Below are 21,046 nucleotides of genomic sequence, written 5' to 3' on the forward strand. Positions count from 1 at the left end.
CCCAGCACAGCGCAGACCTCCGGGGTGCTCCGGTGGGTCCAACACTCACCGGCAAATCATCTTAATGCAAAATAAACAGAAAACAAATGTTCAGTGTGGAAATTCAGCAGAAAAGCCGGCGGACAGTGGAGTTAGCGCAGCCAACTTTAAGACGTGTAGTTTGGCTGTACTGTTGTGGCTCTGTGGTAACTTTTAGAAATTTCTGTCACCAATAGTAATGCTTAAAGAAGAATTTCAGAAGTGCAAAGACCAGTATTGATGCCATCATAAGCAGCCATTTTTATTGCATTACTGCAGTACCTTTCTAGAAATAAAAATCGCCCTTGCAGATTTAAAGGCTGTTTTTTCTTTTTTTAATTTTAAGGCACCACTTGGTTTTACAATAAATGGTTTGAGAGTAGTTAGTTCCATCCCACCTGTCCTCCTCCCCACTAATTTACTGCATTGCAGCTATAACCACCAGTCAAATAACAAAATGCAATCCCATCCCAAGATGAGTTTATCAGTAGATAATCTCATCACATGACAATTTCAGTAGAAAATGGTGTTTCACTGGATAGCTTCCAGGCTGGATAATATCATGAACACTCCCATGAAGATTTTGTCACTTCCTTATCCAGAGTGTAAGTGGTTACTAATTCCAGATAAATAATTTCTTTTCCCAGTGTTATATTTCTTTCATTCTCAGTATCTTTTACCCTCTGCAGATGAAGTGCCTAGGGAAGCTTTCCAGAAGCCCAGTGGATTTTTAATTCTCTTTCTTCTGGACAACTGGGAAAAACAGAAAATCACAGTACTTCATTCTCTTAATATTTATTTTTGTCAGATTACTTCATCATCTGTTATTGCTATAAACCACTGTGCCTTGCAGTAGATTCTCTTGTCTCTGTGGCACATATCAAGGGAAAAAACAGCTACTCAAGAGAAAAGATTTCCTCCCAAGTGGGAGAAGAGTACAGGGTAAGATCATATTGTTTTGCTGCACAGGGAAAAGGATTTCTTGTTTCATCCTGTCCACCCTTCCTGAATGGCACTTTGAGCTGGAAGCTGCAAGCGAATGCAATGACATCAGAAAATCTTTCATCACATCAGAAAGAGAACAGCAAAAAAAGGAAAATATTAGAACAATTGAGGAGGATCAGTATAACAGGTTCAAATAATTGTTTGTTTCAATAAAACTGCTGTAAACACTTTACATCTGAAGTGTTTCCTAACACACAGTACCATGGAACAGATTTTCCAAAAGGTTCTGATTTTGAGGGCTTAATCTGTTTTACCCAGTAGATAAAAATGAGTTCAACATTTCAAACATTATTTTATAAATACTCTCATGAGAAAGATGGTTGGCCTCTTGTACAATGTTTTCCTTTGGCTCAGTAGCATTCAGAGGGAAATGGGAAGGCAGCATTACCTCCAGGATTCAATTTAATAATAGAGAGTGTATAATGGAGCATTTCTAAAACTGCTGGATGTACCAAGCTCAACACAAATTCCTGGGTTTCTCCAGGGAACCACTGGCCAAATTCCTATTAGCTTTATCTGGAATCGTGTGTCTGCACACGATCGACAAAATTCAACTTAAGTGTCAGTAGGATTCAAAAGAAAATTGGGCGTGGATCTTTCCTGCCTGCTAGTGTAAATCCAATTACATCAATAAATCTAAAAAATGCCTCATTATCTCCTCACACTGATTTTAAACCCAGGATGAGTCTAAATGGGTCAGAAGTCAAATAAGAAACAACCCCAGAGGACTAATATAAAGGTAATGTGGCTTAGGCCAAAGTCCGACCTAATGCCAGGTATGTTTGGCATCAGGCTGTGTCTAATTAGAGACATACATTGAGACCAATGAGTCATGGTTTTGCTACAGAATAGTAAAAATCACTTCCGCATGTTTTTCCTAGGAGTATTGTCACTACCCTTTCTCCACTGAAGGTTCCAGTAAAAGGTGCTGGCTTCTATGCTGTTCCATCATGTTTAAACAATTTAAAAAATGATAATTAGAAACCCTGATTTCAAGAAATAAAATCTGAACAGTAAAGCAGACGGAGTTTCCAGGGCCAGGCTCACAGCAGGTGTTGATTGCCTTTGGTCCTTTCAAGTCAGCTGAGATTTATGCATCTCCCTGGGTTTTGACATCATTGCCTTGATCAACCCCTTTTTAAAAGAGAGAAGGTTCCAGGCTTCAGTGGGATCCTACAGTGTGGTCACTGCCCATCAGTGTGAACAACCAATGTGGATGGGATCCATCTCACCTGGTCTGAGACTTGTGCAGGACAGTGATCTGTGTTGTTTTATGTAACTGTATTTCTTCATTGTTTGAATTTCTTAAGGTCAAAACTTCCAAAGATTTAATTTCCACGTTTTCTCTCCTTTTTAAAATCTCTTTTAAAAAGCTCTGGTTTACCCCTACAACTGCAGAAAATCAGAAAATATGAATGAGAGAATCTAAGATAAAACCATTCTGGAATTATTTTAAATGTCTAAATGAACATAAACTCATGGATACGTGTTGCTTTAAAGGAGAGGCAGTTCATTAACTGTGAAGAAAATGCTCAACAGTGCATTTTGAAAACTTGTCGCAAAGGTGATATCATAATTTCAAGATATGCTTATTTAATATATTTAATTATGTGTCTTGTGGGTTATTTTTCAGGCCACATTTAAAGGTTGGATGGACATTATGTATGCAGCAGTGGATTCACGAGAGGTAGGTAACTACAAGGAAATTAATAATTTCCTTTTTCATTGACTTTTGCAGCATTCATCGTGTTTAACAACAGCAACCAAATACAGGCAGGCTCCCAGTGCCTGCGTTACTCTTGTTAAGACAGTTGTGGACCTTCCTTTTTAGCGGCTGGTACTCAAGCATCATGACGCTGGGATTAAAACAAATGCAGCTCTCAGTTCTACGCAGCTGATTTATCTATTTGTACTGCAAAACTCCCAGCAGAGAGGCACCTCCAGAGTGAGACTGAGCCTAAATTGTCCTCTTTCTCCCACTTTCCCCACTGACTGCCATATTTTCCATGGATCTAATTTGTGATAACCAGAACCTCTTTAAAAGCACTGGATTTAAATTACATTCTCTTATAATCTCCATCCTCAACTCCCACTATATCTTCTCCTTCAGCAACTTTTTGGTCCGTAACCATCAGCTCCAGTCAAGGAGGGTGGAGGATCCCCTGTCAGGGAAAGAGGCTGGTGTGAACTTCCAGCTCTGGCTTGAAACGTGCTGGACCTCTGGGTACTGATGACTGCCCCGTGCTAGCAACTGGTTCCTACCTACATCCCATTCAGTTTTCAAGTTTCCTGAAATGAAAATATATATATATTTTTAAATGGGCTTTTCCCTTGCAAGATCATGCATGATTCTGTTGGGGGATTTTTTTGGTTTGGTTTGGTTTGGTTTTTTAATTTCTTTATTGATGAAGATGTTGCAGCTCTTTTAATAATGTTAAAGGAACATGATTACACTGGGTATTGAGAGAGAATTTGGCAGTCTGAATTGAATAACAGGGAGTCAAGCCCTAAATGGAGGAATAAGGGATGAAAAACACTCATGACACCAATGGAGCTGAGAAGTACTTTTGCATAACATGACTCATGATGTTGATGTATTCTTGTACTACATGTACACCTGTGTGTATCCTCCCTGCTACTGACTGAAACATAAGGGTACACATGAGAAAATATGGTATTTAGGGAAATGCGAGGTTCTGGCATCTTGGATAGATTCCTGGAACTGGTGGGGCAAATCTGAGCGTTTTTGTCAAATGTGGTATATGTGATCTGAGGCTACTGGACTTCATTGCTCAGCCCTTCCACAAAAGATTTTATTCATTTCCACCCTTCATACAAGAAAAATTGTAATTCTAAACACATTGACTCTCAATATAGAGTTTTTAAGTAGCTTTTAATTATACTGCGATCGTACTTTCCCTTTTTATAAGTACTATAGCTTCATATAAGATTAGGGATAATCAGAAAATTGATTATTTTCCCATTCTGGGTTCAGACTGAGAACATTTTATAGGATTTACTGTGAAGATGCACTTTCGGAAGCAGTGTGATCGCTGTGACAGTGTTGTGAAATGCAGCTGAAATGACCGTGGCATTGCAGATGCCAGCAGTAAACTTCAAACACAGACCATGGAGTGCTGACTCTGCTAGTGGGAGTCACACTGTTTGGCCTGTTCCTTAATCTTTATTGCTGATGGACAGTTTTCTTAAAACTGCATTAATATCATGATATGTGCAGATATGGTCTCATTTTTGCATTTTCCCTTTTCCCTTTGCAGTGTGAGGAGCAGCCTGAATGGGAGTCTAATTTATACATGTACCTGTACTTTGTGATTTTCATTATCTTCGGGTCTTTCTTCACATTGAACCTCTTCATTGGTGTTATCATTGACAATTTTAACCAACAAAAGAAAAAGATAAGTAGAGCATATGCTACACATGACTTTGTGATTGCTGCAGAGATAAGGGCAAGGGATAGATTTATAAGCAGTGGCTTTGCCACATTAGCCTTGAGATTATCATTGACAGAACAGCCTCAGAAACTGCCTTGCAGGGCTTTTGCAAAAGCACAGTTGTAGCAGCTGCTGATGCTCACACAGGACGAACATACTGAAGATCCAGGCCAGGGGATTATATTCTGGACCAGAGGAGGCTACAAAAGTGGTCAGAGGGCTGGAACAGCTCTGCTGTGAGGACGGGCTGAGAGAGTTTGGGTGTTCAGCCTGGAGAAGAGAAGAGAAAAGGCTCTGTGGCCTTTCTGTGCTTAAAAGGTGCCAGTAAGAAAGATGGGGACAGACTTTTTAGCAGGGCCTGTTGTGACAGGACAAGGGGAAACAGTTTTAAAGTAAAGGAGGAGAGATTCAGGCTAAACATGAGGAAGAAATGTTTTACATTGAGGGTGGTGAAACACTGTCCCAGGTTGGCCAGAAAGGTGGTGGATGAACCATCCCTGGAGACATCCCAGGCCAGGCTGGACGGGGCTCTGAGCAACCTGAGCTGGTGCAGATGTCCCTGCTCATGGCAGGGGTGGCACTGGATGAGCTTTGAAGGTCCCTTCCAACTCAAACTCTTGTATGATTCTGCACAGAAAGCAGTGGAACCTGCTCTCAACCCATCACCTCCCTGCCCCAAGGTGCAGCCAGGCGCAGGGAGGAGCAGCCGGGCCTGAGAGCTGTGTTTCTCTCTGCTTTGTATGCTCTAAACAAAGGGCTGAGGTTCTTACATTTTCCCCTCTCGCTCTGGACCTACCTTGAGCACAGACAGAATCTGAGTCTTGCTCCTTGTCGGTTCCTGAACTGCTCTGTGTCTCCTGCTCCTTACCTCCATGCAATAAGTAGCCCCCAGCACTGCATCTTGTCAAGCCCTTCTTAGATATTTTGATGAAAGCTACATGAAAAGGGAAATAAGAAAGTAGAAGAGGATGCAGCCAAAATTTTGGATGGAGGCAGTGTAGCTATTTTCATCAAAAATAATAGCTTTGTTCTCACCCTGTACTTAGGTGGCCAGGATATCTTTATGACAGAAGAACAGAAAAAGTATTACAATGCAATGAAGAAGTTGGGATCTAAGAAACCTCAAAAGCCAATCCCAAGGCCACTGGTAAGAATGGCATCATTCAGTTGAACTCTGTGTAATAGCTGAATATTTATTTAATAGAATGAATGCAATTCAGCTTTCCAGTGTAGGAAGAGTGACTGTTTCCAGGTGAAAGCCACTTAGTATTTAGATGTTTTGATTTTTGACAATGCTTGCAAGTCCAGTGACCTCTGTGGTACAAAATTTCAATTGCTCTCCAATATTGACTAAAAGTCCAATTTACATATGTAGTCATGGCTGTGGCCACATGCCTGTATTGGATGAATTTATGGCCCCAGTCCAAGGTCTTTTTTCAGTAGTTTCAAGAAGCATTAGGATTAAATGGATTTGAAAACTCTATCATCCAACCATTCGCCATCATCTTTATATTTATGAAGTTCTGTTCAGAAGCAGTACATTGCCTGTTTACTTTCTGATCAATCAGGAGACAATGATGGCATCATTTTGACATGGGTCAGGTTTCCTAACTGAATCTTCTCCTTTCCTCCAGAACAAATACCAAGGTTTTCTTTTTGATGTCGTCTCAAAACAAATCTTTGATGTCTCCATCATGATTCTCATCTGCCTTAACATGGTTACCATGATGGTGGAAACAGATGACCAAAGTCAAGAAAAAGTGAACATCCTCCATAAAATCAACATGCTTTTTGTTGCCATCTTCACTGGGGAGTGCATCATCAAGATGCTGGCCCTGCGACACTACTACTTCACCAACGGCTGGAACATATTTGACTTTGTCGTCGTGATTCTGTCTATCGTAGGTAGGCGAATCCAGATTTTCCCTCAAACTCCAAAGTTAAAAAGGCACATATAAATTTAATTAGACGAAGTTGAAGGCTTCATGCAATAAAACACACTTTCAACTCAGAAAATTAGATCATAACCATATTTTTAAAAATATTTAAATAATAAAACATAATACTGCCTAACAATAACTTGTGTGATCAGTGAAATCATGAGGTTTATCACACCACAGTATTAGTTTCACTGTACACTTAGTGGTTCCTAATGATAAAACATCATCCAGATCCGGTACCATACACTTAACCCCAGTTCTGCATAACAACCAAAGAGGAGTAAAAAAGCCACATGAAAAGGGCACATGCAGACTGCTGGTTTTTTGCTATTTACTTTTTATTACATCAGTGTGAAATAGCCCTTCAGGGCAGGTTTGGGCAGGTGCAGTGGGCCTGGCTGTTTTCAGTCCTGTTGCCTCTGGAGCTCCAAAGCCTCATCCAGCCAAGGGAAGAAACAGAGACACGTAGTTTTATTGTGAATTTGTGCTTTATGCTGTCCTGCAGCCCCAACGATAGATCACATGTTAGGTGTTACAGAAATGCACGTCAAATGCGAATCTGAAATCCTGCCAAAAGAGTTTTCATTGAAGTTGGAAATAAAGTAGCAACTGGAAGATGATCAACTGATCCAGTGAGCAGAAGGAACTCAGAAATGTGGCTCTTCCAATATAGTTTCCATTTTGAAGGAGAGAATAGATGAAGGGGCATGTAGTGACAGGACAAGGGGTAATGGCTTCAAACTGAAAGAAATTAGATTTAGATTAGATACAAGGAAGATATTCTTGCTAAGGCGCTGGAACAGGCTGCCCAGAGAAGTTGTGGGTGCCCCATCCCTGGAAGGCCAGGCTGGATGGGGCTTTGAGCAACCTGATCTAGTGAAAGGTATCCCTGCCCATGGCAGGGGGGTTGGAACTAGATGATCTTTAAGGTCCCATCCAACCAAAACAATCCTATGATTATTTTCCATGTACTAACTCTCTGTTTGCCTCTTTTCAAGGCACTGTACTTTCTGACATCATCCAGAAATATTTCTTCTCTCCCACACTCTTCAGAGTCATTCGCTTGGCTCGGATTGGCCGGATCTTAAGACTCATCCGGGGAGCCAAAGGAATTCGAACTCTCCTGTTTGCCTTAATGATGTCCCTACCTGCTCTGTTCAACATTGGACTCTTGCTTTTTCTGGTCATGTTCATTTATGCCATTTTTGGCATGGCTAACTTTGCCTATGTTAAGAAGGAGCATGGGATTGATGACATGTTCAACTTCCAAACCTTTGCTAACAGCATGCTCTGTCTCTTCCAAATCACAACATCAGCTGGCTGGGATGGTCTTCTCAACCCTATTTTAAACACCGGACCACCGTATTGTGACCCAAACCTTCCGAATGCAAATGGTTCGAAGGGAGACTGTGGGAGCCCTGCCATAGGGATTTTATTCTTTGTTACTTATATCATTATATCATTTCTCATTGTTGTAAACATGTATATAGCCATTATTTTAGAGAACTTCAGTGTAGCCACTGAGGAAAGTACAGAGCCTCTAAGTGAGGATGATTTTGATATGTTCTATGAAATCTGGGAGAAGTTTGACCCTGAAGCCACTCAGTTTATTGAGTATTCTGCACTTTCAGACTTTGCAGACGCACTGTCAGAACCTTTGCGCATAGCGAAACCAAACAAAATCAAACTCATAGCAATGGACTTGCCCATGGTCAGTGGAGATAGGATCCATTGCTTGGATATTTTGTTTGCTTTTACGAAACGGGTGCTAGGAGAATCTGGAGAGATGGATGCCCTTAAAATACAGATGGAAGAAAAGTTCATGGCAGCGAATCCATCTAAGATCTCTTACGAACCAATTACAACAACTCTCAGACGGAAACAAGAAGAGGTCTCCGCCATCATCATCCAACGGGCCTACAGGAGACATTTGTTTCGGCGCTCCATGAAGCAAGCGTCTTACTTGTACCGCCACAGAACTTTTGACGGCAGCATCCTTGAGGATGATGCACCCGAGAAGGAGGGTCTCATTGCATTCATGATGAACGAAAACTACGGCAGGCCAATAGACAAATCAGAAACTCTGTCCTCCACGTCTTTCCCTCCATCCTACGACAGTGTCACCAGAGGTACAAGTGATAATCTGCAGCTGAAGATGACGGACTCGAGCAAAAGTGATGAGGCTATCGACTGTCTGCTCTCACCGGACAGGGATAAAGAATCAATTGTTTAAATGTTTGTTTAGAATGCTTTAAAATACTGTTTACAGAATGTAATGCTGTAACTACACAACGATTGAAGCAGCCTTCTTATTAAACATTAGTTGCAAAAGAAATAATGGAGTTTTTACCCTTACCTACAGGAGTCTAATAAGTCATATAACCTTTGACTCTGCTCTTTTTGACTTGGCTCAATATTTATATTTACATATGCACAGGAAGAATCTTTGCAGGGTCATAGCTGTTATATCAATGGTGTGAATAAGAATATGCTAGACTTTAAAACAGTAAACACAGTGTATATCTATCCACAGATAAAGCCTGGCTGTATACATTCATTTAAGGTCTTACTCATATTAGTGTGTTTACTTATGGCAATGTATGACCTTGCGTTCTAAAGAGAAAAAAAAATATCACAGCTGCTGTAGCGAAATGTAACACTTACTGTGTATGTTGTGAATGGTCTTTCATAAATGTATTATATTTGATATTTTTTTACTTAAAAAAAAAATGTCTCTTTTTCCATGGAGATTAATGATCCTCACACTCTTCATGATGAACTCTGAGTCAAGGTAATAGGAACTTGCGGGACCCCCATCGTTTGAAGAAGAAAGTTTTTGCAAAGTAAATTATCAAATTAGCAACATTTTAACTGTTTATTACACTAAGCCCTCCCTCTTGGGACTTGCAACTGCTCATCAGCAGAAATACAAAAAAAAAAATTTTTTTTTTTTTAAAAAAAAGGAAATTATGTCAAAATAATGAGAGAAATGGCTTGTTCTTCAGGAAACTAGACAATAATGGATTCTGTTTGTAAAACTGTTAATAAAAGCACTAATTTTTTAGTATGTTTCAAGAATCTGCTTTGAATACCGCAATCAAACTCGCCATAGAAATAGCGCATCACGTTTGTGTGTCGTGCTCCAAAGCACCATCTACACTGGCAAAGTTTCTGTTAAGGTAGTGGAATAGGTTACATTTTCCCCAGGAACACTGAGCTAAGCAGCCTTATTGGAAACTGCGCATCAACATTACTCCAGAAATACTACTGCTACTAATGGTAATAATAATAATATAAACAACACCGACTGGGCCGTGCAGAACGGCTGCGACAGTGTGATCAAGAACGTGGGAGGGGAATTGCCTCTGGACCTGTATGTAAATTTTGAGGTTTTGAATCCTTTCTACTCGGTGTCCACCGTTCGTTTTCTCAGATGGTACAGTTAGATTACTGGGGAAGGAGAAGAAATACAGGAACTAATAAAAAGAATTTACTAGAAAATGGAAGTATCGTCATTCCTGCAGGCAAAGGAATATTTACAGCTGATGTATCCATCAGCTTCAGGCCAAAGAAATGAGAATGGGGTGAAAGGTGGGTGTGTGGCTGTAGAAAAGTATTAGAGGCTTTACGTGCTAACATAGATTGTTATTTATTATTATATATTTTCAGCCTCAATCAAATGTGAGAAAGCATTTCTGGAATACAGAGACAAGTCCGTAATTACAGACAAGTTCTTTTTCACTTTCAGACTGACTGTATTTGGGTTTGGTTGGACTTTGTAGAAAATCTTGAGATTTCTATAATGAGCCATTGCACTTTAAGGAAGAGCAATTGTGCTTTTCACCTTGGAGAAGCAAGGATATCAAGAATGTATCTAAGGGGTATTGTCATTGACATTTAGTTACATCCCAGGTTGTAAAGGAGTCAAAATCCTCATGGAGTTGGCAACAAGAATTCAAGCTATATGTTGCAGTGAAGTTTATCCATGGCCATTGTTATCTGTCCTCTAAACAAGTCAGAATATGTAAATACAACATGACAAAAGGATGATGATGTATCTGTGTAAATATGGGCTAATATATTCTCTCCATTCATTGAGAGGTGTCTCAGGCATTCACTTGAGAGTGGTCTGTCAGTTAATTCAGAGGATTTGCCATCAGGATTCCTGGGGTCTATTCCTAATTCTTACTACATGATTTTTAGGCAAATAATTTAACCTATCTGTGCCTCAGTTTACCCATCTGTAAAATGGGAATAATAATACTTACCTACCTCACAGGAGTGTTGTAAGACTTTCTGGTTGCAAAGTGCTATAAGGGAATGAAACGTACTATATAAGTATTATTATAATCATGCTCTCTTGCCCTTTTAACCCCATGTCTATGGTATATAACATAGGGCTGTTCCTCCAGGGATTTTGTTGCCTTTAAATCTTGTATGTAATTAGATTCTAACTTAAGGGAACTGCTGTTCATTCCTTAAAGTGAAAACACACTATTCTTTCCTCCCTCCCCACCCCTAACCCCACCAAAAAAAAAAAAAAAAAGCTCAAGGCTTCTCAAATTAGAGAAACTTTATACAGATTCCCTGTGTATTTATGCTGTAATGTTATTCTGACTGTACATATCACCCAGAAAGAGTATGCGATTTTTATATTTATATGCATATATATATATACACACACACACACTTATACCTATACACATATATGTATCTTGTGAGTTTATAGAGTGGCTGACACTCAGAGGACATGACTTACTGATTAAAATGTTTTCTTCTCAATGGGATTTATTGATCATTAGCAACGAGCTGCTGCCTATAATGAAATTGTTTAATTAGAAAATAGTACATTCATTACTTGCTGAACAAGCATTTATTGGCTGACAACTGGTAACATTATTTTCCTTTCAAAGCTTTAGAATAAAAGAAGAGGGAAAAATACTACAAAAAAAGGCATTTATCTGATTTTTTCCACATGCAATATAAATTGTTCGAAAACCTAGGAAAAAGCCAGCCAGTGCTCAGCAGTGCGGTGTTGATCATGCTGTTTTAAATATTTTAATTATTTGCAACTTATATTAGAAAATATTTGACTGATACTAAAAGTCATACCCAGTAATGAACAGGATGTAATGGGATGATTAGCAGGTCACTGATTATATTAGAGAAGAGCTCTTCCTCTGGTCATTTCACCCTTGTGTTGAATATTTTGTTATCATTGCTGTGAGATCCTATAGTACTGATGCAATTACAAACGGTTCTGTCTTCTACCCAAAACCTGTAAGAAAAAAGTAATCACAATGCAAAAAAAAACCAACCTGAAAGAGGGTCTTAACTATAGATGTTTACAGTGCAACTTTCTAAAACTGAATTGTAAATTACTTTCAAAACCTTTGTAAATGGAAGGTTGGGTTTCTATTGGGTTTTCTCTTGTTTTGTGGTACATTTCTTTAGAGCTGAAGAGGGAATGGTATCTTTGTATGGTGTGCAGAACTCCCCTCAAAAACATCGAATAACCCCACTTGCAGATCTTTTTTAATGGAGATACCGATCTGAATCGAGCAATGATACAACCTCTCAGTGCAGTGATCTAGTTAAAGACACTAACTCAATAGTTGGCCCACGCTGTCTATAAGCATGGTGAGTGCTGCCATTTTTTCTGTTGATTTGTTCAATAAAGGCTACCACATGAATCACTCAAGCTACAAAAAGAGCAAGGAAAATATCAGCCAATATCATAGGAGATACTAAGTTGTTTGTACCTGGAAAAATTCAAGTTTATTATGTTTCTTTATTAAATAAATAAGGATAACAAATATTTCCTGTGCCTTTTTTGGGGGGTTATTTTATCAACATCTATGTTACTATTTGTCTGACTCTTTTTCAGCACATTTGATTGGGAAATGCGTGGTGACTTTTGTTAGAAGGCTTGTCAATGAAAGCCCTTCCAGTTCATCTTGCATTGTAAGGCTAACAACAGGGCATTAAAGGCTTGAGCCAAAGCTTGTTGAAATCGATGGATAATTTTTGGGTACTTCAGATGAATTTGAAGCAGATTCTAAAGCTTCTCTTCAAAGAGAGTAACTTACAGGATGAGCCCAGCATTGATATTTCAACTCCACCTGCTTAGTAGAATTAGCTGGAGGAGGAAGGGTTTTACTGGAAAAATGGGATCCCACCTACAGACTAAAAATATATATATATAAAAATGATATTTTCTTAATGCTAATATGAATGCCTTTCCAGTTTAATTATATAGATTTGCTTTCTAGTTATATTAGTCATTTGTTAAAATTCGTATTAAACAACAAGTAGCATCCTTCTCAACACAAGCCATGTCTTAATCCAGGAAGGAGCTTCAGAAGGGACACAGACAACCCTTAGCTGTTACCAGCATTGAATGAATCGTCCATATCTTCACTCAGGGTAGCACCAATTTTGTTACCCAATTTCAGTGCTCTGATTTCTGTTTAAACGTGGCAGGTTCCTAATCATATTAACACGGAACAAAATTGAGCTGGTTTTAACTGCGCTGAAAAAATCCGCTCAGTCGTTTGAATTAGTTTATTAAAATCAATTTATAGTCATGTTTTACATTAACCTGGGGAAGTCCAACTTGTGCAAAAGACTTTTTTTTTTTTTAATTAGCCTTTGCTAAGATGTGTCATATAATAATATGACTTCTGGTTAATTGTGTGTATAGAAAAAAATCTGGAAAATTTTCAGCAAGATATTTTTGGTTGGAAGGTGCAGTTTGGTGAAATGAGAACTCTCTATAGAGACTTGTTCAGGTTAGTTAAGGAAATTCCTTGTTAGAATTTGTGGTCAAAATTCCCATGGGAAGGAATTCCTGGGTCATAATCCGCACTATGAGAATTTCTACATGTATATTTTTGTCAGAATAACCTAACTCCTATACATGTGTTCCCATCACTGTGCTAGGGCCTGCTTTGGGTTATAGGCCTTTCATTATTTTCATGCAGATCTTGAGGAAGTTTCCAAAGGCTTTCAGATTTTTCATTTTTCAGGATGATATACCAAATAATATTGACCATTTTTGCCAAAGGGATTTCTTGTTTTCCAACAGTTGGCAAGGAACCTGGAGGACTGGCTCCTCAGTTAATGCAAATTTTTGTAGGTTCGGGTTTTTTCAAATCAGTCAAATTATGTTGATTTTACAAAGCCACAGATCTATTAAATTGAACCTGTGTGAAATCTGTGAGTTCAGAGTCAGGTCCTGCAATTTCCAGATTCATCTTGAGGTTTTTTTAGTGGTTTCAGTTCCTTTTTACTTTTGATGCAAATTGGTTTACCAAACACTAGGATCATTTTGGAAATAAGTCCGAGTTAGCACAGACAGTTACAGCAGTGCGGGCAAACTCAGGCAGCTTTCTTAGAAAAAGCCACACATTAGAGCTTGCTTTAGATCTAGAGAGGATTTTTATAATCATCAAAAGTTGCTGTAGGAAGAGGAGAAATGAAAAATAAATGCTTTGCAGTGTGAAGCCTCCGCTGGGCTCTAGTATTAAAGGACACCCATGTAGGATGACAGTAAGTGTCATGTTTCTGACAACAGCAACGCATTTTTCTGCTGTGTACTGGGGTGCTGCAACAAGAGTGCAACTGGATTTAAAACATGAGAAAACAGACAGGAGAACAGCACAAAAAAAAATTTCAAAAATCAAATGCTTGCGAAACGGCTGCTTCTTCACGTCAATTCTCCCAGCGAGCTGTGAAAGTCCGTCTGCGCCGGGTAAAGAACAAACATGGAAATCCTTCTGAGTGTTTACATATTGCAAAGAAATAGCAGCCGTGTCAAAGGGAAAGCATGCGAAAGCACATAGTCTAAAGGGAATAGCTATTGGCAGCAAGCAAAAAAATGCTTCGGAGTCAAACGTCACTGATAACCCCGCGAGGGCTGGAGGTGTTGGGCTGCAGTGTGGGGATGGGTTTGTCAGCACCTCCGCTTGAGCTATTTTAGCCAGCTGACAAACAGGACTTCAAGCGGCTCCTGGCCCATGTACTTTTGCTGCCGCAAAGTTTCTGAGACCGTCGTTGTCCCTGGAATCTCATTGCTTTATGTCAGGTCGTGAATCCCTGCCAGTCCAGGGCACCAGGGGGTCTTTTTCCCCTAGAAAATAACTATATTGAATGCCACACAACACTGTAAATCACAATACAGTGCTCAAACTTCACCAGAGTGGCTTAGAAAGTAAGATTTTAATTCAAAAGGAATGTTTCTTGTTTGAGGGTTTATTATTGATTTTATTTCCCCAAAACTTCAATAGCATGTCCTGGTCATATTTTCAAGTTTTGTGTTTTTCTAACAACTATGTTAGGATAAAACCTGGGGCTTTAAGCGAAAAAGACCAAAGACTGAGACAGTTATGATAAAACCATCCAAAGAGGCCCTAAAAGGAGTTAAAACGCTCTACTGTGCTGAAAAAGTGACTTGAAATTTGTATCTGTATTTTAAAATATCTGTGTGTTCTGTGAAATCCCAGTTACTCTAAAGTCAAAGGGAATTTAGCAGTTACCCTTATGGGAGACAGGTTGCCAACTCTTTTTTCATATAGACTGTTCCAGTTTCTCACATTTGTCTTAATTTTTAACCTTCCCAGACCTGCAGACCAAGCACAAATAAGATAATTTTCATTTTTACCTCAGGGATGAGTAGTGCAGTTGACAATTATTTATACTGAGGACACAAAACTGGAATCATGGGCCCCAATGCTACACAGGACAATTTAGCCCTTGGTGGCCTCAGTGACATCTTGGAGCGCAAAGGAATATTTTGGCTTTTTTGAGGACCAGCTGAGTCCTACAGGATGAAACCAGGAGCATGGTTTGTCTTGGTGATGTCTGAGAAGCAGAAAAGCTCATTGCATCAGGCAGGCATGGCCTTTTAGAAAATATTTGTGCAATTGCAGCCCAGATACAAGGAAAAGTTGACCCTAAGCCCAAAGTTGTCTCCGATATAGAGGCCCTTTTCTAGAAAAAACAAGGGGCAGAGGGCTTGCATCTTCTCACAATGGAGCATGGCAGTGCTTGGGTAGCACACCTAATATTTCTGAAAGGTGTTTTTTTAATCTTAAAGGAATATATATTTTTTTTTTTACTGACTTGAAGACCACAGACTACAGCTTCCAGTCACAGCCACGTTAATCCTTAAAGAGTGGACACCACTTCCACCCGTGTTGGCCTACAGGCAAAGCAAGGCAGAGAGAGGGCAAGGCAGCTTTAAACAAGCTCTTTTATTATGGGAGTGAGGAATGAAGGGATGCTGAATTTGTTGTGGCGTCTGGAGTTGGTGTGAGGCCTCGAGAAAGACTTTGAGGGAAGCAGAAGAGAAGAAGGTCCTCCTGAGCCTGTGGCAAAGTGGGGGGGCTGTAGTTTGAAGGTGGGTTGCTCTGGATGTTGCAGGGGGAGCTTTGTAGCCATGACAAGTGCTTCAGCAGGGCTGTGCCGAGGTGCTGCAGATGTGCACGGCCTTTGCTGAAGCCTGTGGTTGAAACAGGGTGAAGATAGTTGTTTTCCTTGTGCAGTTGGAGACAGAAGTCCCTTGCCCAGAAGGGGAAGATCGATGGTGATATCAGCCCTCAAAGGAGAGCAGGTGCCACTATGTCCAGTTCTGGGCTCCCCAGTTTAAGAAGGACAAGGAATTACTGGAGAGAGTCCAGCGGAGGCTACAAAGATGATGAGGGGTCTGGAGCACCTTTCTTACGAGGAGACACTGAGAGAGCTGGGGCTGTTCAACCTGGAGAAGCTGAGATGGTGTCAAGAGGATGGACCAGACTCTTTTCAGTGGTGCCCAACAACAGGATGAGGGGCAACGGGCACTGAAACACAGGAGGTTCCATCTGAATATGAGGAGAAACTTCTTTCCTTTGAGGTGCCAGAGCCCTGGAACAGTCTGCCCAGAGAGGTTGTGGAGTCTCCTTCTCTGGAGACATTCAAACCCACCTGGACACATTCCTGTGTGATCTGCTCTGGTGACCCTGCGTTAGCAGGTGGGTTGGACTGGATGATCTCCAGAGGTCCCTTCCAGCCCCAACCATTCTGTGGTTCTGTGATTTGTCTGGCTTTCTGTGGAGACAAGCTACATGCTCAGAGCATCCATGGGCGTCTGCCTGTGTCTCTCCCCCTGGCCTGTTTCAGTCTTTTTTGATGGAGGGGTGAGAGTCTCAAAAACAACTGAATTCCTACAAGTTTTGTGAAAATAAATGGCTGAGGAGATATCCACTGTGAGGCTTCAGCAACAAGGAAATGTTATAAAGGACTCTTAAGGAGAGACAAACCATTTTCACGGAGAGGGCAGATCTTATAATTGCTTCAATTTGTAGAGGGAACAATTAATTTGCACTTGTTAACCACCAGGGACCATCAATTCCATGGCATGAAACACAGAAAAACAGATGCTGTTAGTTCTGGTGCTTCAAGATTCGTTTGGATTTTTGTTGGATAGCCTTTGCTAACAAATGTGAAGATGCTCAAGGCTGAAACGATTGTATTTTTTGCTTTCCATGAGGAGCTGGGAGAGTGGCTATGCACCTCAGGAGTAAGATCAGCCCGTGTACCTCTCTCTCTCGCCTCACTTTTGTGAAGTGCTTCTCATCAAAAGTTTAAAGTGTTGAGAAAATATGGAGAGAGGCAAGGTGAGGGGATAGGAGTACATGAGAACCTTGATTTGCTTTGGTACGAGCAGTTATTGAATAGTGTAGTGGGTGGGTGAGGGGTTAAGCTAAGCAGTGTCACAGTGGCGGTGACATTAGTGTTAATTGCTTGCAAGAGGTGATGTTCATCTCAATAGCATCAGCAGCAATGCAGACATGCAAGCAGCTCAGAGTTGCGTGCAGGGCTATCACGGATGCCTCCCTGTGTGCACAGCACAGATAACTGCTCACCTGCATGGCTGGTGCTCCGGTATTCCTTTATCCCCAAAGAAATGTTGCAGGGTTTAGCTGGGCAGGCTCTTCAGCGGAGAGGTGCAGGGGCAGCAATCTGGATCTGCTCCTGCACATGGGGCTCCAGCGGTTGGATTCACCTCCCAGAAAGTGTGTCACAAAGTACTGTGATGCAGTAAGTCAAAAGAGAAGGCGAGGTGGGAAAAAAAATATGTCCACAGGAATTAAGATCCCCTTTCTTTTTTTTCTTTTTTTTTCTTTTTTTTTTTTAACTCAAGGCTGTGCTGGGAGACTTGAATTCAATCCTCTTTCTCCCCGTTGTCAGAGAAAAGCCTCTCTGAAACTCTGTAATATTAAATCTGTAATATTCAACAGCCAGGCTGTTTCTGTCCTTTCCATATGACAGGGCACACTGCACATCTGGATGGTGGTATAGAATTAAAAAACCCAACCAAACAAACAAACCAAAACAAACCAAAACAAAACACAAAACCAACCAAACAAAAACAAAACCCCAAAACAAACAAGCCAACCAAACCAAAAAACCCCACAACCAAAATGCCCCGGTTTAAGGCCTAAGTTTTTGCCATAGTGGAATTCCTTTTGCCAGGAGTGTGTGGCTGGCGAAAAAAAAAAAAAAAAAGGGCTGTTCCTTGCAACAGCATTTGCAATAGAGCCTGGCTAAACGAGTCATCCCACTTTCTCCACTGAGAAGACAACAGCAGCCAGCAGAGAAACCAACTAACTTCTCACAGATGGAGGCTTGCTGGGCTCCGGGAGGAGGTCTTCATTTCGCTGCAAGCTTTTGGTGGCTAACCAGGAAAAGAAATGCTCAGCTGGGTGAAGTGGGATTTCCTGTGAGGACAGGATGAGAGAGTTGGGGTTGTTCAGCCTGGAGAAGAGAAGGCTCCAGGGAGACCTTATTGTTGCCTTTTGGTACTTAAAAGGGGCCGGTAAGAAAGATGGGGACAGACTCTTTAGCAGGACCTGTTGGGATAGAACAAGAGGTGACCGTTTTAAACTAAAGGAGGGGAGATCCAGGTTAGGCATAAGAAGACATTTTTTACACCGAGTGGTAAACCCTGGCCCAGGTTGCCCAGAGAGGTGGTGGATGCCCCATCCCTGGAGACATCCCAGGCCAGGCTGGATGGGGCTCTGAGCAACCTGAGCTGGTGCAGATGTCCCTGCTCATGGCAGGGGGGGCACTGGATGGGCTTTGAAGGTCCCTTCCAACCCAAACTATTCTATGATTCAATGACTCTATGATTCTGATCCTATCCTAAACCTGACATTGGGCTGCCCTGGTGTAGCTGAAGAGAAGTCATCCTCAGTGAAACAGGATTACACGGTGCAAGGGGAAGCCTGTCAGGTGTGACCACCAAGGATAAAGCCCCAGTTTGTCACCTCACTGTTGACCCATGCTCTTGCACCATGAGGAGGTCTTGCATTTCACATACGGTATGCATTCGCTGGGAATCATAATCCACAAAGACTGCAGAGATTATTTTTGGGTAGGGTCTCAAGGACTTAATAGCTTCAGGGGCCAGAGCACGAACCTGCTACCCAGCAGCTGTGATCTCCTCACACCTCAGCCTCCCTCAGAAGGGTGGGAAGATCAGCCTGAAGATTAGTCGGCCTTGACATTCTTGGAGTGTCTGGCATAGAAACACTCCTGGACACTGACAGGGGGAAGGTGAAGAGCTACCCAGGCCACAGAAGGTGGTAAACGTGGCCCCTGTCCAAATCTAACAGGGGTAGTAGGGCTGTTGCTTTATAAGGTTGTACGTGACATGGGGAGTGGGGGGTCACTCGCTGGCTCGCACCTCTCAAGTCAGTTCAGTGTCGCAACATGTATTGGGAAGGGTGAGCAAAGTACACCCCTTTGTGCTCCCTCCTTAGTTTCCTCCAAAAGGAATTTAATCCACATGCTCAGAACCACTGTGGGGCAAAACAGGGTGTTTTCAGTAAAAACATGTTATCACCTCCACGAAGGCAACCAGGGTGTGTCTTCCTTAGCAATCAGTCCTGGAGCAAACTCCAACTAAATTTAAAGGGAGCTTCCCAGAGCAAAGAATGAGATAAAACATAAACCTGTAGGAACCTCTTTATCTGATGATGTTTGCGATTAGCAATTTAAGCTTTTGTAATTCTCTCCGTTCTTGGTGTAGGTAGTTGATGGTTGCAAGTATCATGGTTCTGGTCTCAGAGCTGTGTTCAAATCCCTGGAGCCTGAAGCTTAAGGTCCTTACCCAGCTCTAATTTGAGAGCTTTGACTCTCACACCAGCTGACTGCATGGATTAAATGCATGTAAATACCTTCATAGTGACTGACAAAACATACTCGTGATGCTATCCTAAATAGGGATGCTCTCTCTCCAGGGATGTCAGTCTGATGTTATCACCTACTCAGCAAATAAATCCCTTTACTGAACGAGAGAGACTTCATGCTCTCCAGTCCCACAAAGCAGCTTCTTTACCCTCTAAATCTGCTTTCTACACTGCTTTGCTATCACTGAAGCTGGTTTTCTAAATGCCGCAGTGCAAAGATTCTGTTATTAATGCTTCGATATCATCTCTATTTCAGCTCAGCTTGCTATGAGTCACTCTGATGTTTGCACCTTGGTGCTCTGGCTTATTGGTCTCTGAAAGAGTCAGGATGAGAGTTTCCATTCCAAACACTCACCTCCCTCCCGAGCTAATGGGGTCAGACAGGTCTGCTTGCAAGACGCAGATTTTCTTAAGGGCGTCGTGTCACTGACAAAGGCTATGAGAAGGTGATTCCTTTGATATGAATGAAGTGTCCCTTGGCTTACAGCACTTGCCATACAAGTGTGCACAAGTCAATGCCTCACATCCAGCATGAGACATGCTTCATTCACCCACCCCTCCAAAATTGCTGAGATTCCCTGCGCTGGTCCCAAGTGCTAGTTTTCTACTGATTTCCCTGTTTATAAGGATACATATTAACTTCTGACCATTGTGGTTTGGTTTTGTTTTGGTTTACTTTGGCTATAGGATTTAGGTAAGCACAATGAAAACATGCTCTCTGTTAACCTCAGACATCAGTATTTTCGGAGCAGTGAGCCAGGCAGGTCTGTTCACCTGCATGGACCACATCTTGGGCAGTGTTTCCAGCTCACACAGGTTACACCCACGCTGGTAACCAAAATTAATCCAAGGTTGTTCTTCTTGCCCAGGGGCTCACTAGGATGGCAGGACTCTACTCTGATCTGCCTGAGCAGGGTCTCACCTTCCAACCTGCTTAGCTGGAGCAGTCCTTAGAAAGTCTAAACCCTGAAACACATGCTTGGGAGATGCAAATTGACACAGATTTGAACAGGCATCTTTCACTGTTCACTTATCAGGGCTTGCTGCTAGACCAGGCTCCACTAAAGCTTCAAGACCTTCTGAGAGGGGAAACAGCTGTTGGGAAGTGAAATGTGGGTAGAACAGGCAGCTGCTGATGGAAGACAATCAATGAGAAATTGGACAGTGTGTTATGGTACAGGGGGATTAAATATGGGTGGCACGGGATGACTTGAGGACACCACCAAGCTGTTACTGCTACCAGAAACCACACAGGGAGCAAGTGGTGCAGCACTTAGAGCAATTTTGTACTCTGGAAGATAGTGTGCCAGCACTGAGGTCTGCGCCTGGCTGTGTCTCACTTAGTGGTATAGGAATAATCACTCTGACGAAGGGCTCACACACCTGGAGAGCAACCCAG

General features: G+C 41.5%; 1 protein-coding gene and 1 long non-coding RNA gene across 5 annotated transcripts in view; one reads left to right on the forward strand and one right to left on the reverse strand.

Annotated features, from left to right (window-relative positions):
- Positions 1-12,196, forward strand: part of LOC135984850 (sodium channel protein type 5 subunit alpha-like) — a 226,460-nt gene extending 214,264 nt beyond the window's left edge. For 3 of the 4 annotated variants that reach the window (XM_065627522.1, XM_065627521.1, XM_065627520.1), the window contains 2 exons: positions 2,657-2,710; positions 4,302-4,954. In XM_065627522.1, coding sequence (XP_065483594.1) covers positions 2,657-2,710; positions 4,302-4,601 — 354 coding nt within the window. In that variant the 3' untranslated portion in view covers positions 4,602-4,954. Of the gene's footprint in view, positions 1-2,656; positions 2,711-4,301; positions 4,955-5,521; positions 5,623-6,109; positions 6,381-7,413 lie in introns of those variants that run through there. The other variant, XM_065627523.1, reaches the window with a different exon arrangement.
- LOC135984851 (uncharacterized) lies at positions 11,175-17,480 on the reverse strand. Its single transcript, XR_010605719.1, has 3 exons — positions 17,320-17,480; positions 11,528-11,693; positions 11,175-11,231 (listed from the first exon to the last, which is right to left on the reverse strand). It is a non-coding gene; the product is annotated as an uncharacterized LOC135984851 (long non-coding RNA).
- Between the last annotated feature and the right edge of the window lie 3,566 nt (positions 17,481-21,046).

This window comes from Caloenas nicobarica, chromosome 2, assembly GCF_036013445.1.
Source record: "Caloenas nicobarica isolate bCalNic1 chromosome 2, bCalNic1.hap1, whole genome shotgun sequence".
Classification (NCBI taxonomy): domain Eukaryota; kingdom Metazoa; phylum Chordata; class Aves; order Columbiformes; family Columbidae; genus Caloenas; species Caloenas nicobarica.